The following is a 13848-nucleotide window of genomic DNA, read 5'->3' on the forward strand; positions in this document are numbered from 1 at the left end:
CTCTATAAACATATCACATAACCTAACTCCTCAGATGAACACCGTAAAAAAATAAAAACTGTGCTAAATAAACAATTCTTTTGTCACCTTACATCACAAAAAGTACAATAGCAAGCGATCAAAAAGGCGTCCGCCCACCAAAATAGTACCAATCTAACCGTCACCTCATCCTGCAAAAAATGACCCCCTACCTGAAACAATCGCCCAAAAAATAAAAAAAAACTATGGCTCAGAATATGGAGACACTAAAACATCGTTTTTTGTTTTAAAAAAGCTGTTATTGTGTAAAACTTACATAAATAAAAAAAAAGTATACATATTGAGTATCGCCGCGTCCGTATCGACCGGCTCTATAAAAATATCACATGACCTAACCCCTCAGATGAACACCGTAAAAAATTAAAAATAAAAACTGTGCTAAATAAACCATTTTTGGTCACCTTACATCACAAAAAGTGTAATAGCAAGCGATCAAAAAGTCATATGCACCCCAAAATAGTGCCAATCAAACAGTCATCTCATCCCACAAAAAATGAGACCCTACCTAAGATAATCGCCCAAAAACTGAAAAAAACTATGGCTCTCAGACTATGGAGACACTAAAATATGATTTTTTTTTTTGTTTCAAAAATGAAATCATTGTGTAAAACTTACATAAATAAAAACAATTGTATACATATTAGGTATCGCCGCGTCCGTGACAACCTGCTCTATAAAAATACCACAAGATCTAACCTGTCAGATGAATGTTGTAAATAACAAAAAAAAAACGGTGCCAAAAAAGCTATTTCTTGTTACGTTGCCTCACAAAAAGTGTAATATAGAACAACCAAAAATCATATATACCCTAAACTAGTACCAACAAAACTTCCACCCTATCCCGTAGTTTCTAAAATGGGGTAACTTTTTGGGATTTTCTACTCTAGGGGGGCTTCAAATGGGACATTGTGTCAAAAAAAAGTCTAGCAAAATCTGCCTTCCAAAAACCGTATGGCATTCCTTTCCTTCTGCGCCATGCCGTGTGCCCGTACAGCTGTTTACGACCACATATGGGGTGTTTCTGTAAACTACAGAATCAGGGCCATAAATAATGAGTTTTGTTTGGCTGTTAACCCTTGCTTTGTAACTGGAAAAAAAATATTAAAAAGGAAAATCTGCCAAAAAAGTGACATTTTGAAATTGTATCTCTATTTTCCATTATTTCTTATGGAACACTTAAAGGGTTAACAACGTTTGTAAAAATCAGTTTTGAATACCTTGAGGGGTGTAGTTTCTAGAATTGGGTCATTTTTCGGTGGTTTCTATAATGTAAGCTTTACAAAGTGACTTCAGACCTGAGCTGGTCTTTAAAAAGTTGGTTTTTTTAATTTTCTGCGAAATTTCAAGATTTACTTCTAAGCCTTGTAACGTCCCCCAAAAATAAAATGTCATTCCCAAAATGATCCTAACATGAAGTAGACATATGGGGAATGTAAATTAATAACTATTTTTGTAGGTATTAATATGTATTATAGAAGTAGAGAAATTGAAACTTGGAAATTTGCAAATTCTTCAAAATTTTTGGCAAATTTGGTATTTTTTTTTACTCCATTTTACCAGTGGCATGAAGTACAATATGTGACGAAAAAACAATCTCAGAATGGCCTGGATAAGTCAAAGCGTTTTAAAGTTATCAGCACATAAAGTGACACTGGTCAGATTTGCAAAAAATGGCCTGGTCCTGAAGGTGAAAATGAGCCCGGTCCTGAAGGTGTTAAAGGGATTAGATTTTTTTTAATTTTATTTATTTTTGTGTTTAAACAATTTGCTTATGTAACGCAGTTATTTTGAAATTCACTATTACTCTGTGAGGCGTGAGATTTGTGAGGGAGAGGAGGAGGTAATAATAGGAAAGGAGGGCAGGCCAGAGGGGTGAAATAGGTGTGTTTTTCTGGGCACATTGCCGAGGGGCCTGGGCACTTGCCGAACCTCATTAGCATACGTTTTAAAAGTCTTTTTTTGGACGATTTCGGAGAGGGACAGCACAAATAAAGGTACCATTGTAATGAGGGCACAGGAGTCTATAACCTGATCTGGGCGGTCTAAAAGGCTCAGATTAGGTGACAGACTCCCTTTAAAGGGACATTTTCAACAGTAAGGGTTATTTTTATTTAAAAAAAAATTGGGGGGGGGGGGGGACCTATATTTATAGGGAACTTTTTTTTTTTTTTTCTTTTTTGAATTTGTGCCAGTTTATCTTTTTCATTTTGGCAGTAATATATCATTGAAATTAAATTCAAAATCTGTCGTACTGTAGCACTAAGAGTCTTGTATAGATATGGAACCCATTGTCACTTGAGGGGAAGATGTTATCTGCTAGTATAATAGTAGATTAGTGGAATGGGGATAAAACGGCTTGATAGGCCTAGCTAAAGAGGCCCACAAAAGCGCGTTGAACTTGTCCGTGTGATGCTCCGGCTCCTGTGAAGGGTCTGACTGAGAACACCAAGCAAACCTGTTTGCTGAGCTAACAATCCAATAAAAGGAGGAAGTTAAGAGCCCGACAGGAAGTAGAATACGTGGAGTGACTTCAGAAATAACATCCAGAAAACCAGCCACCCGAGTTATTTTTTTAAATTAAATGGAATATTGGTACACAGGCAGCTAATGTTGATGGTAGTGCTCTATGAAATGAGAACAGTTTCTTAGTTCTCCATTGTGTACACGGCTGCTGTATACACTGGGATTTTTCATTAGACTCCTAGTTTGTACCTTCAGTTCTTTCGGTTTACCTTGGGGAAGCCAATTATCCTGACAATGGCCGTTTCCATGGTGAAATGTCCTTTCCTTCTGATTGCATAGTAACTAGTAGAAATAGACCAATGCAAATAACGTCTTGAGAGATTTGACTGCAGCAGCAGTTCTCATAATCACAAAGTGTTCGGATCATCGTGTAAAAAAACTTGAGAAAAGCTGTGAATTAAATTCATATATTTACACGGCCTTTGGTTCTCATTTTCAACTTCTTCTTGACTTTGTAAAAATTTATAGGAAATTGTATATATCTCCTATTCCTGCAGTGGAAATGAATGCAGTAATGGAGGCTAGCTTCCTGCAAGTTCTTGCCCCGTCCCAACCCCTCTGGGGATCTACATCTTTTCTAACCCCCTTCTGCCATTATTGTCTATTGGCCCTCTGAATTGGACTGCCTCCTGGTATTAACCAGGTTTAAAGGGATTGTTCATCATTTGGAGGGGTTGTACGGCCAGTACATATTATTGATGATCTATCCTTAGGATAGGTCAACAGTAGCTGATCGGTGGGGGTCCAACTCCCAGCATCCCTCCCCCCGATGGCCAGCTCTTGTAATTACACTGCGCCTCAGTGACAACACACAGTGTAATCTTGAAGAAGGAGCGCCGCCTCCTCTTAAAACAGATGGTTTGGGGGGGGGGTTTATCAATATGTACTGGCTGCACAACCCCTTTAAGGCTAGGGCTACAACCGACATGTGTCTCAGAGAACGTTTTTTTATAATTATAGTCTATGGTGTCGCACTGTGACATGCAACATGCCGCGACACCACAGACTATCATTACAATAAATGTTGCGCGACATTCGCACAACACTTGCCGCAATGTAGTTGTCCACTTTTTGTCAAGTGACACATGGCCGTGTAGCCCTAACGTGGTAGCTTATCCTGAGAGTAGACCATCACTAGCTGATCGGCAGGGGTCTGACACCCTGCACTCCCAGCTGTTCGGCATTAGCTCCAGTGCTGGAAGCTCTTTGTGGCGCTGCTCCCATTGACTTTAGTATGTGTCTATATGTGGCTAGGGTTATAAAAATGTTAAAAAATCTACATATAGTGGAAACTAATTTCCGGCAGTGAGAGCATGCTTCTTTCATCCTAAAATCCACTTAAACATTCATATGTAACACATGAGGTTTTTTGACGCAGATCTGCTGTACAGTGTGTGGACTCGACCTTAAAGGGAACCTGTCATCACCTTTATGGTGCCCATACTAAGGGCAGCATAAAGTAGTGACAGGTGAGTTGATTTTAAGTGGTCGTCATTTATAAGTGAAAAGTAAGTGGTTGCCGAGAACCAACATCACAATCATTGCAGACTGGGGACTGGAAAAGAGTCCCGGCCACCTGAGAAGAGTCCTGGTTATTCATGACTTCCTGCTCTCCTGCTGATGACTGACCGTCTTCTACCTAGTTTTCTCCCTTTCTCTCTAGGAGAGAACTGACAATCATCAGCAGATGGGCGAGGAGAGCAGGAGATGAGGAATAACCAGGACTCTTCTCAGCTAGATTTGACTCTTTTCAAGGCCTGGGCTGCAATCATTATGATGCTGGTTCTCAGCAAACACTTACTTTTAGCTCATTAGGGACACAGCGCTGACATCAGCATTTCTGTCACTAATTTATGCTGCTCTCAGTGACTTCAGCATAAAGTTGATGACCGGTTCCCTTCAATTATTGTCATTATTATTAACCTGAATTTTTAATAAATTCTTTACTTTCGATGTTGTTTCCTAGTATATAAAAGCTTTCCAAAAACATTTAGAAATTCATCTAGTGGTCCCATGTTATGTGTGAAAGAAACGCAGCTTTGAGGGTCTATAGCGACCTTGTTCATGGCTCCGCAGATGGGAGTCGCTGTATATAAGGGGCTCTTTGTGGATATTCTGCAGACTCTTGTCATTCGCTTTCACAGACTAAATGGTCCTCTTATTTGTAAAGCTTATCCCAGCAGTATAAGAAGATATTTACTTATTCTGATAGGACGAGTACCGTGTCATGGGATGAAAAAGGAGTTCCTTCATGGCTGACGGTATAGCTATGGTATGCCTAATAAATTCTATCTTTATATAACCAGTTTCAGGCTGTGAAAAGACACATTGTGGATCCCGATTAACTTTCACCCATTAGTGACAACAGATGCAGCTTTTTACGGTAGTCAATAAGGGGACTTTAGGCTAGGTCACCGCCTTCATACAGCAATCTAAATGTTGCGCGGTGGTCCCGGCCAGGATGTGAGAAGCCTCCAGTGTCAGATGTTTATTCCCTTGGAGGCCATGCTCTATAGTCTGAAAAAGATCGGGGTTTTTCCTTGCAAAATAATTTTTATAAAAAATGTATGTATTAAAGTAGCGATACATAATAGGACTAGGTACCGTTACATCTGTACTGACCCAAACTATACATTTGTAGCATTGTTTATTGTCCATTCGCTTTCCAAGAAATTGAATAAAATGGTGCCAATGATAAGATGGATGCCATGATATTACAAGCTATACCAGCAGCCAGTGAAAACTACAACTAGCCACCCCCCCTTCCCCCAAATAAAATAAAATACAGCTACTTTGAAGATTAAAAATGTTATGGCTTTCAAAATATCAGAATATGACAACACAAAAATTTTTTTTTTTATTATGCAGAAATAATATAGCTTTAAAGGGAGTCTTTCACGCCGATTCACCGTATTAACCTAATAACAGACTTATGTCCACGGCATCCCCCCTATTAAAACTGTGCTTACCGTATGTTGCTTGCTATCATCGTTCTGCCGAAAAACACTTTTAATCCATATGCAAATTAGGCTGTGATCACGGCAAGAACGTAAGTTAGGCCGGGGCCGGCGCATGCGCACGGTAAACTGTGATGCCCCGGCCAGACTGTGGTCATTCAATGCACACGCGCCAATATCGCGGTCATCGGCGCATGCTCGGGATTACGGACGGGAGGAGGGAGGTTAGAGCAGAGACCAAGGGCGGGCAGACGCGGCGGAGGGGGAGTGGATTCGTATGAAAATGAGCCAGGGGCCTGGGCACCGGCCGTTGTAACGCCGCCCCTGGGCACCTTCACAGCCTCATTTGCATGTGGATTAAAAGTGTTTTTCGGCAGAACGATGATGGCAAGCAACATACGGTAAGCACAGTTTTAATAGGGGGGATGCCGTGGACATAAGTCTGTTATTAGGTTAATCCGGTGAATCGGCTTGAAAGACTCCCTTTGAAAAACTGTAATTGTTTTGAGAAAGAAATTAGCATGTTAGTTAACCCAAGTGTGAACACCCTAAAGGAAAAAATGTAAAAATGCCAATGTTTTTTCAGGGGTTGTGCGTTGGGTAAATATTGATGACCTACCTGCAGAATAGGTCATCAATATCAGATCGATGGGGGTTCCACTCCTGGCCCCCCTGCCGTTCAGCTGGACGTCCAGGGATCTGATATTGATGATTTATCCTGAGGTCATCCATATTTACCCAGGGCTCAACTTTTTTTAATTGGCTTGGTCATTAGAGCTCATGGTAGGCTAGTGACTAATACACATGTTGTCTGACTTTTAGGCCATTCGTGCACAAATTGAAAGATGAGCCTTAGACCCCATTTACCCAACGGGTGGTATGTGTCGGGTAAAATAAATCCTAAAGGGGCTGCAGCCTTTCATAATGGGTTTTCTTCCTTCTAGTGATTATGATTAAACCCTCATCATCATCATCATCAAGTGATGGCATATCCTAGGGGAGTGGTGGCAAACCTATTGCGCCAGGGCCAGAGGCGGCACCCAGACCCCGCTCTGTGGGCACCCCTGCCCTGAAACAATTCTATGGTGCACCAATATGCCGTAGACTTTTCCTGCCATTCATCATCGCAGGGCGCACTATGACCGGCACAGACAGCGCACTGAATGTAGGCAGGCTATTACAGCTATATGATAAAGTACATGGAAGATATACTATACTGGACTGTAGTATTCAGGTTCGATTGCCATGTTGGCACTTTGCGATACATATGTTTGTTTTGGGTTTACAGTTTGGGCACTCATTCTGTAAAAGGTTCACCATCACTGTCCTAGGGTTTATACACTGCTCAAAAAAATAAAGGGAACACAAAAATAACACATCCTAGATCTGAGTTAATTAAATATTCTTCTGAAATACTTGGTTCTTTACATAGTTGAATGTGCTGACAACAAAATCACACAAAAATAAAAAAATGGAAATCAAATTTTTTAACCCATGGAGGTCTGGATTTGGAGTCACACTCAAAATTAAAGTGGAAAAACACACTACAGGCTGATCCAACTTTGATGTAATGTCCTTAAAACAAGTCAAAATGAGGCTCAGTAGTGTGTGTGGCCTCCACGTGCCTGTATGACCTCCCTACAACGCCTGTGCATGCTCCTGATGAGGTGGCGGACGGTCTCCTGAGGGATCTCCTCCCAGACCTGGACTAAAGCATCTGCCAACTCCTGGACAGTGTGTGGTGCAACGTGACGTTGGTGGATAGAGCGAGACATGATGTCCCAGATGTGCTCAATTGGATTCAGGTCTGGGGAACGGACGGGCCAGTCCATAGCATCAATGCCTTCGTCTTGCAGGAACTGCTGACACACTCCAGCCACATGAGGTCTAGCATTGTCTTGCACTAGGAGGAACCCAGGGTTAACCGCATCAGCATATGGTCTCACAAGGGGTCTGAGGATCTCATCTCGGTACCTAATGGCAGTCAGGCTACCTCTGGCGAGCACATGGAGGGCTGTGCGGCCCTCCAAAGAAATGCCACCCCACACCATTACTGACCCAATGCCAAAACGGTCATGCTGGAGGATGTTGCAGGCAGCAGAACGTTCTCCACGGCGTCTCCAGACTCTGTCACATGTGCTCAGTGTGAACCTGCTTTCATCTGTGAAGAGCACAGGGCGCCAGTGGCGAATTTGCCAATCTTGGTGTTCTCTGGCAAATGCCAAACGTCCTGCACGGTGTTGGGCTGTAAGCACAACCCCCACCTGTGGACGTCGGGCCCTCATCTCACCCTCATGGAGTCTGTTTCTGACCGTTTGAGCAGACACATGCACATTTGTGGCCTGCTGGAGGTCATTTTGCAGGGCTATGGCAGTGCTCCTCCTGTTCCTCCTTGCACAAAGGCGGAGGTAGCGGTCCTGCTGCTGGGTTGTTGCCCTCCTACGGCCTCCTCCACGTCTCCTGATGTACTGGCCTGTCTCCTGGTAGCGCCTCCATGCTCTGGACACTACGCTGACAGACACAGCAAACCTTCTTGCCACAGCTCGCATTGATGTGCCATCCTGGATAAGCTGCACTACCTGAGCCACTTGTGTGGGTTGTAGACTCCGTCTCATGCTACCACTAGAGTGAAAGCACCGCCAGCATTCAAAAGTGACCAAAACATCAGCCAGGAAGCATAGGAACTGAGAAGTGGTCTGTGGTCACCACCTGCAGAACCACTCCTTTATTGGGGGTGTCTTGCTAATTGCCTATAATTTCCACCTGTTGTCTATCCCATTTGCACAACAGCATGTGAAATTGATTGTCACTCAGTGTTGCTTCCTAAGTGGACAGTTTGATTTCACAGAAGTGTGATTGACTTGGAGTTACATTGTGTTGTTTAAGTGTTCCCTTTTATTTTTTTGAGCAGTGTATATCGACTGAATCTACATGACGAGGCATTATATTACATGGATTCTGACTCGCAGCTCTTTATCGAAGCAGTAACAATCTGTTATCAGACACAGCCCTGTTTATTCCTGCATCTGATGACTGTACAGTGAGTGATTTAATGACTACAAGTCAGGAGATCAGGGCAAACGTTTCACTCTTGGGTAATAACGGGAGATTTCATGTCTGAAGATTGCAGAATTGTGAATACACCTCCTGCACATAGAAGAGACTGAAGATCACTTTCTGGTTGCCTAACATGGCCACTAGAGGGAGCTGTATAATGTATAGATTTTAGTAAGTTCTGTTTAAAGTAAAGTCTGTCACCAACTTGACACTTTTTAAACTGCTTTATATAGATCTGTGGGACCCAAATACATGTCACTGATGTCACCTTTGATTAGTTTGTGAGAGTCTCCAAAGCACCAAAAACAGTTAGGCCTCATGCACACGGCTGTATTCCGCGGCCGAGAGCGGTCCGTGGTAACCTGGCCGGGATTCCTTCTGACAGCAGGAGCGCACGGCGTCATTGGTTGCTATGACGCCGTGCTCTTCATGCCGCCGCTGCTGTACAGTGATACACTCGTATAGATCATACCATTGTATCACTGTACAGCAGCGGCGGCATGAAGCGCATGGCGTCATAGCAACCAATGACTCCGTGCGCTCCTGCTGTCAGAAGGAATCCCGGCCGGGTTACCAAGGACCGCTCTCGGCCGCGGAACACGGCTGTGTGCATGAGGCCTTATTATACAAATGAGCGGTAAGTGCCCAGGGGCGACGACTTTGCTGCAAGTGCCCAGGGGTGCTCCCAGATGTACTCCCGGTGCCTGTGCACTGCATACCACTCTGCCTCTGTCCATAGTGGGCATTATACTGCACCTGCCTGGGCCCAGCGGTGAGGTGCGCAGTACGTTTTTTGGTGTTTTGGAGACTCACAAACTTATGAAAGGTGACATCAGTGTCACGTATTTGTGTCCCACAGAGGTATATAAGCCGTTTAAAACGTGTCAAATTGGTGACATACTCCCTTTAACGCGGTTTCCCATATTGATGGCCCATTGTCCGGATAGGTCATCAATATCCGATCGGCAGAGGTCCGGCTCACCGATGAAGCTGTTTGAAGAGACTACCGGGACTGAGCAGCCGTAATTACCCTGCACAGCCGCTGCAGTGTTGGCGGCGAGCAGGTAAACAGTGAAGAGAACGCAGCTCTCGTAGAAGAGCTGTGGTCTCTCTGGATCGGACCCCCACTGATCTGATATTGATGACCTATCCTGAGGATAGGTCATCAATATGGAAAACCGAACAACCCTTTTTAAGGGGTTTTCAAAGACTTTTATATTGACCTATCCTAAGAATAGGTCATCAATATGTGATGGTTGGGGTCGGACTCCACCTCTACCAGTAAGCTCCAATAGCGCCGGTGGAAATAGGCATTGGAGCTACAGATCTCCGTCCAGTGTGTAGTGGCTGTACCTGGTTACTGCAGCACGGCGCCCATTTAAAGTCATCAGTAAGCAGGTTCTGTAAAGTCCTTTTAATTCTAAGCAAAGGATTTAGGGGGTCATTTATCAAACTGGTGTAAAGTAGAACTGGCTTCGTTGCCCATTGCAACCATTCAGATTCCTCCTTTCATTTTCTAAAGCAGCTGTGAAAAATGAAAGGTGGAATCTGATTGGTTGCTATGCTCAACTAAGGCAGTTCTACTTTGCACCAGTTTGATAAATGACCCCCTTAGGCCCCTTGCAGATGAGCGTGTCCAGATTATGTCCCGATGCGTGGCGGATGCGTTCAGTGAAAACCGAGCAATTTCGCAAACCAAGCCATTCAGTTTTGTTTGCGATCGCGTTCAGTTTTTATCGCGCGGGCGCAATGCGATTTACTGCGTTTTGCATGCGTGTGATAAAGAAAACTGAATGTTTACAAACAACATCTCTAAGCAACCATCTGTGAAAATCGCATCACATCCGCACTTGCTTGCGGATGCGATGCGATTTTCACGCAGCCCATTCACTTCTATAGGGCCTGCGTTGCGTGAAAATCGCAGAATATAGAACCTGCTGCGATTTTCACGCAATGCAAAAGTGATGCATGGAAAAACACCGCTCATGTGCACAGACCCATTTAAATGAATGTATAATAACGAACGCCAGCTTCTGCTCGGACCTCTGGGGGCACGGATGGTGCAGGACTGCACTCCCACAGCAATAAATGTAAGCGATTTCCAGCCACGGGTATTGGTAAAATCCATTCAATTTATTTCTTCTCCATTAAAAGCAGTTATAAAAGATAAATACTAAACAGGCCTCACATCTCTCTGCTTTTAATGGAGAAGAAATAAAATGGAATGGATTTTACCAATACCGGTGGCTGGAAATCGCTTACATTTATCGCATTTAAATGAATGGGTCTGTATTCCGTGCGGGGGCAATGTGTTCGCATCACACATTACACCCGTGCCGAATCCTCGCTCATGTAAAAGGGGCCTTAGGCGAGTTTTCCGCACGGGTGTAATGCGAGAGGTGAACACATTGCACCCGCACTGAATCCGGACCCATTCATTTCTATGGGGCTGTGCACATAAGCGGTGATTTTCTCGCATCACTTGTGCGTTGCGTGAAAATAGCAGCATGCTCTATATTCTGCGTTTTTCATGCAACGCAGGCCCCATAGAAGTGAATGGGGCTGCGTGAAAATTGCAAGCGGTGCGATTTTTCACACATGGTTGCTAGGTGACGATTGGGATGGGGACCCGATCATTACTATTTTCCCTTTATAATATGGTTATAAGGGAAGATAATAGCATTCTGAATACAGAATGCTAAGTAAATTAGGGATGGAGGGGTTAAAAAATAAAAAATAAACTCACCTCATCCACTTGTTCGTTCTGCCCGGCTTGTCTTCTTTCTTCTTCTTTGAGGACCTGGGAGGAAAAGGACCTTTGGTGATGTCACTGCGCTCATCACATGGTCCATCACATGATCCATTTCTATAGTGATGGACCATGTGATGAGCGCAGTGACGTCACCAAAGGTCCTTTTCCTCCCAGGTCCTCAAAGAAGAAGAAAGAAGACAAGCTGAGCTGCGCAAACAAGTGGATGAGGTGAGTTTATTTTTTAACCCCTTCATCCCTAATTTACTTAGCATTCTGTATTCAGAATGCTATTATTTTCCCTTATAACCATGTTATAAGGGAAAATATTAAATGGGTCTGGGTACCACATTAAATTTTTTCTCACGCGCGTGCAAAATGCATGGCACTCGCGCGGAAAAAACTGAAGAACGCAATGCAATCGCATACAATACTCACCCCACTCGCAGGCAAAATCGCATGATTTTCCCGCTACGCACCCGCATCCTATCCGGCCCTCACACGCGACGCCTGTGTGAAAGAGGCCTTAGAGTTGTATATTAATAAAAAAAGCTTTAAAGATGTTCAAAAATGAGTTGTCACGGAGTGTTGAGCCGAAGAGAGACATTCCTCCGGGGTAATTCTAGCATTTTTGTTTGGCCAGTACTGCTGTATTTTTACTGTAATAACTTTTCATTACCACACCTGTACTTGGTATTTTGTTTAATATTACCATTGTGTTTCTTTTTATTTTTATTATACAGTCGCAGCAGCACAAGCAATAGCCGATGAGCGCAGAAGCCAAACAGGAACCAGCCCCGTCCCCGTTCCTTCCTCAGTCAGCGTGAAGACGGCTAAGCCAGGTAATCTTCATTTCCTGGATCACGTTTGTGAGGCTTTGCCGTTGTGCAGCAAAGTGATCAGTCAGGTCTGTCTTTTTATAGTAATTGATGGCTCAGCTCTAAGAACAGATGAGAGGCAAAGATTAGCTCGGGAACGCAGAGAAGAGAGAGAGAGGCTGAACGGTAAGCTTTACGCCTTTGTTGCTTGTAATACGTTGGAGATTACATTCTACGTCCTCTGATGCAGGTAGCCCCTTATTTCTCCGTTACATCCCTTTCAGCGGAACTTAAATTATTTCATCTCATTTACAAGCAACTGCCCTGTATCTGTAGCGCTAAACAGTCATGTTTTACACTGCAGCTGCCAAAGAAAAAGAATTACTTGAAAAAGAAAAAAAGGCAAAGCTTCAGTATGAGAAGCAAATGGAGGAGAAGCAGAAGAAACTGGAGGAGCAGAAGCTGAAGGATGAGCAGAAGAGAGTCGCAGCAGAAGATAAAAGAAAGCAGAGATTACTGGAAGACAAGGTTGTGTTCCTGGCATATGTGCACACAATAAGTAAACTATCCATCCACGTTCAGAGATTTCCCAAGCAGGGGATCAAAATGCTCCGTGTTGCTCATTAGCATCACCCTACGACGTGCTGCTGTGTTGCCATGTATCTTGCATATGAACACTTGAACATGAAATTTAGCAATAGTGCGCACTAAGGGCCAATTTACAGTTGGTCATAGTTTTTCATACACCTTTTTCATAAAAAATCTGTTTTTCACAATTCTCGACACTTAATCCTAGCACACATTCCCTCTCTACAGTCAGGATCACTACTGTATTTCGGAATCATTCCAGAGACAATGATTTATTTCCTCTCATTTCTTTTATAGCATTCCCAGTGGCTCGGAAGTTTATATACACAAGTTTAGTGTTTGGTAGCATTGTCATTAAACTATCTGACTTGGGTCAAACATTTTTGACAGCCTTCCACAAGTTGCTGGAATTTTGGCCCATTCCTGCAGACAGAACTGGTGTAACTGAGTCAGGCCTCTTTCACACTTGCGTTGTCCGGATCCGGCGTGTACTCCACTTGCCGGAATTACACTCCGGATCCGGAAAATCGCAAGTGTACTGAAAGCATTTGAAGACGGAACCGTCTTCCAAATGCTTTCAGTGTTACTATGGCACCCAGGACGCTATTAAAGTCCTGGTTGCCATAGTAGGAGCGGGAGAGCGGTATACTTACAGTCCGTGCGGCTCCCGGGGCGCTCCAGAATGACGTCAGAGCGCCCCATGCGCATGGATGACGTGATCCATGTGATCCATGCGCTTGGGGCGCCCTGACGTCACTCTGGAGCGCCCCGGGAGCCGCACGGAAGGTAAGTACACTGCTCCCCCGCTCCCCGCTACACTTTACCATGGCTGCCAGGACTTTAGCGTCCCGGCAGCCATGGTAACCATTCAGAAAAAGCTAAATGTCGGCTCCGGCAATGCGCCGAAACGACGTTTAGCTTAAGGCCGGATCCGGATCAATGCCTTCCAATGGGCATTAATTCCGGATCCGGCCTTGCGGCAAGTGTTCCGGATTTTTGGCCGGAGCAAAAAGCGCAGCATGCTGCGGTATTTTCTCCGGCCAAAAAACGTTCCGTTCCGGAACTGAAGACATCCTGATGCATCCTGAACGGATTTCTCTCCATTCAGAATGCATTA

The 13848-nt window shown here is 44.0% G+C and overlaps 1 protein-coding gene across 1 annotated transcript in view; it reads left to right on the plus strand.

Moving 5' to 3' along the window:
- The window catches only part of MAP7D3 (MAP7 domain containing 3), a 118764-nt gene that overhangs the window by 21222 nt on the left and 83694 nt on the right, over positions 1–13848 (plus strand). Inside the window, exons 2-4 of the mRNA XM_040442091.1 lie at positions 12069–12167; positions 12249–12329; positions 12508–12671. Of these exons, the coding sequence (XP_040298025.1) occupies positions 12069–12167; positions 12249–12329; positions 12508–12671 (344 nt within the window). The remainder of the gene's footprint in view (positions 1–12068; positions 12168–12248; positions 12330–12507; positions 12672–13848) is intronic.

The sequence above is a fragment of the Bufo bufo genome, chromosome 8 (assembly GCF_905171765.1).
Source record: "Bufo bufo chromosome 8, aBufBuf1.1, whole genome shotgun sequence".
In the NCBI taxonomy this organism is placed as follows: domain Eukaryota; kingdom Metazoa; phylum Chordata; class Amphibia; order Anura; family Bufonidae; genus Bufo; species Bufo bufo.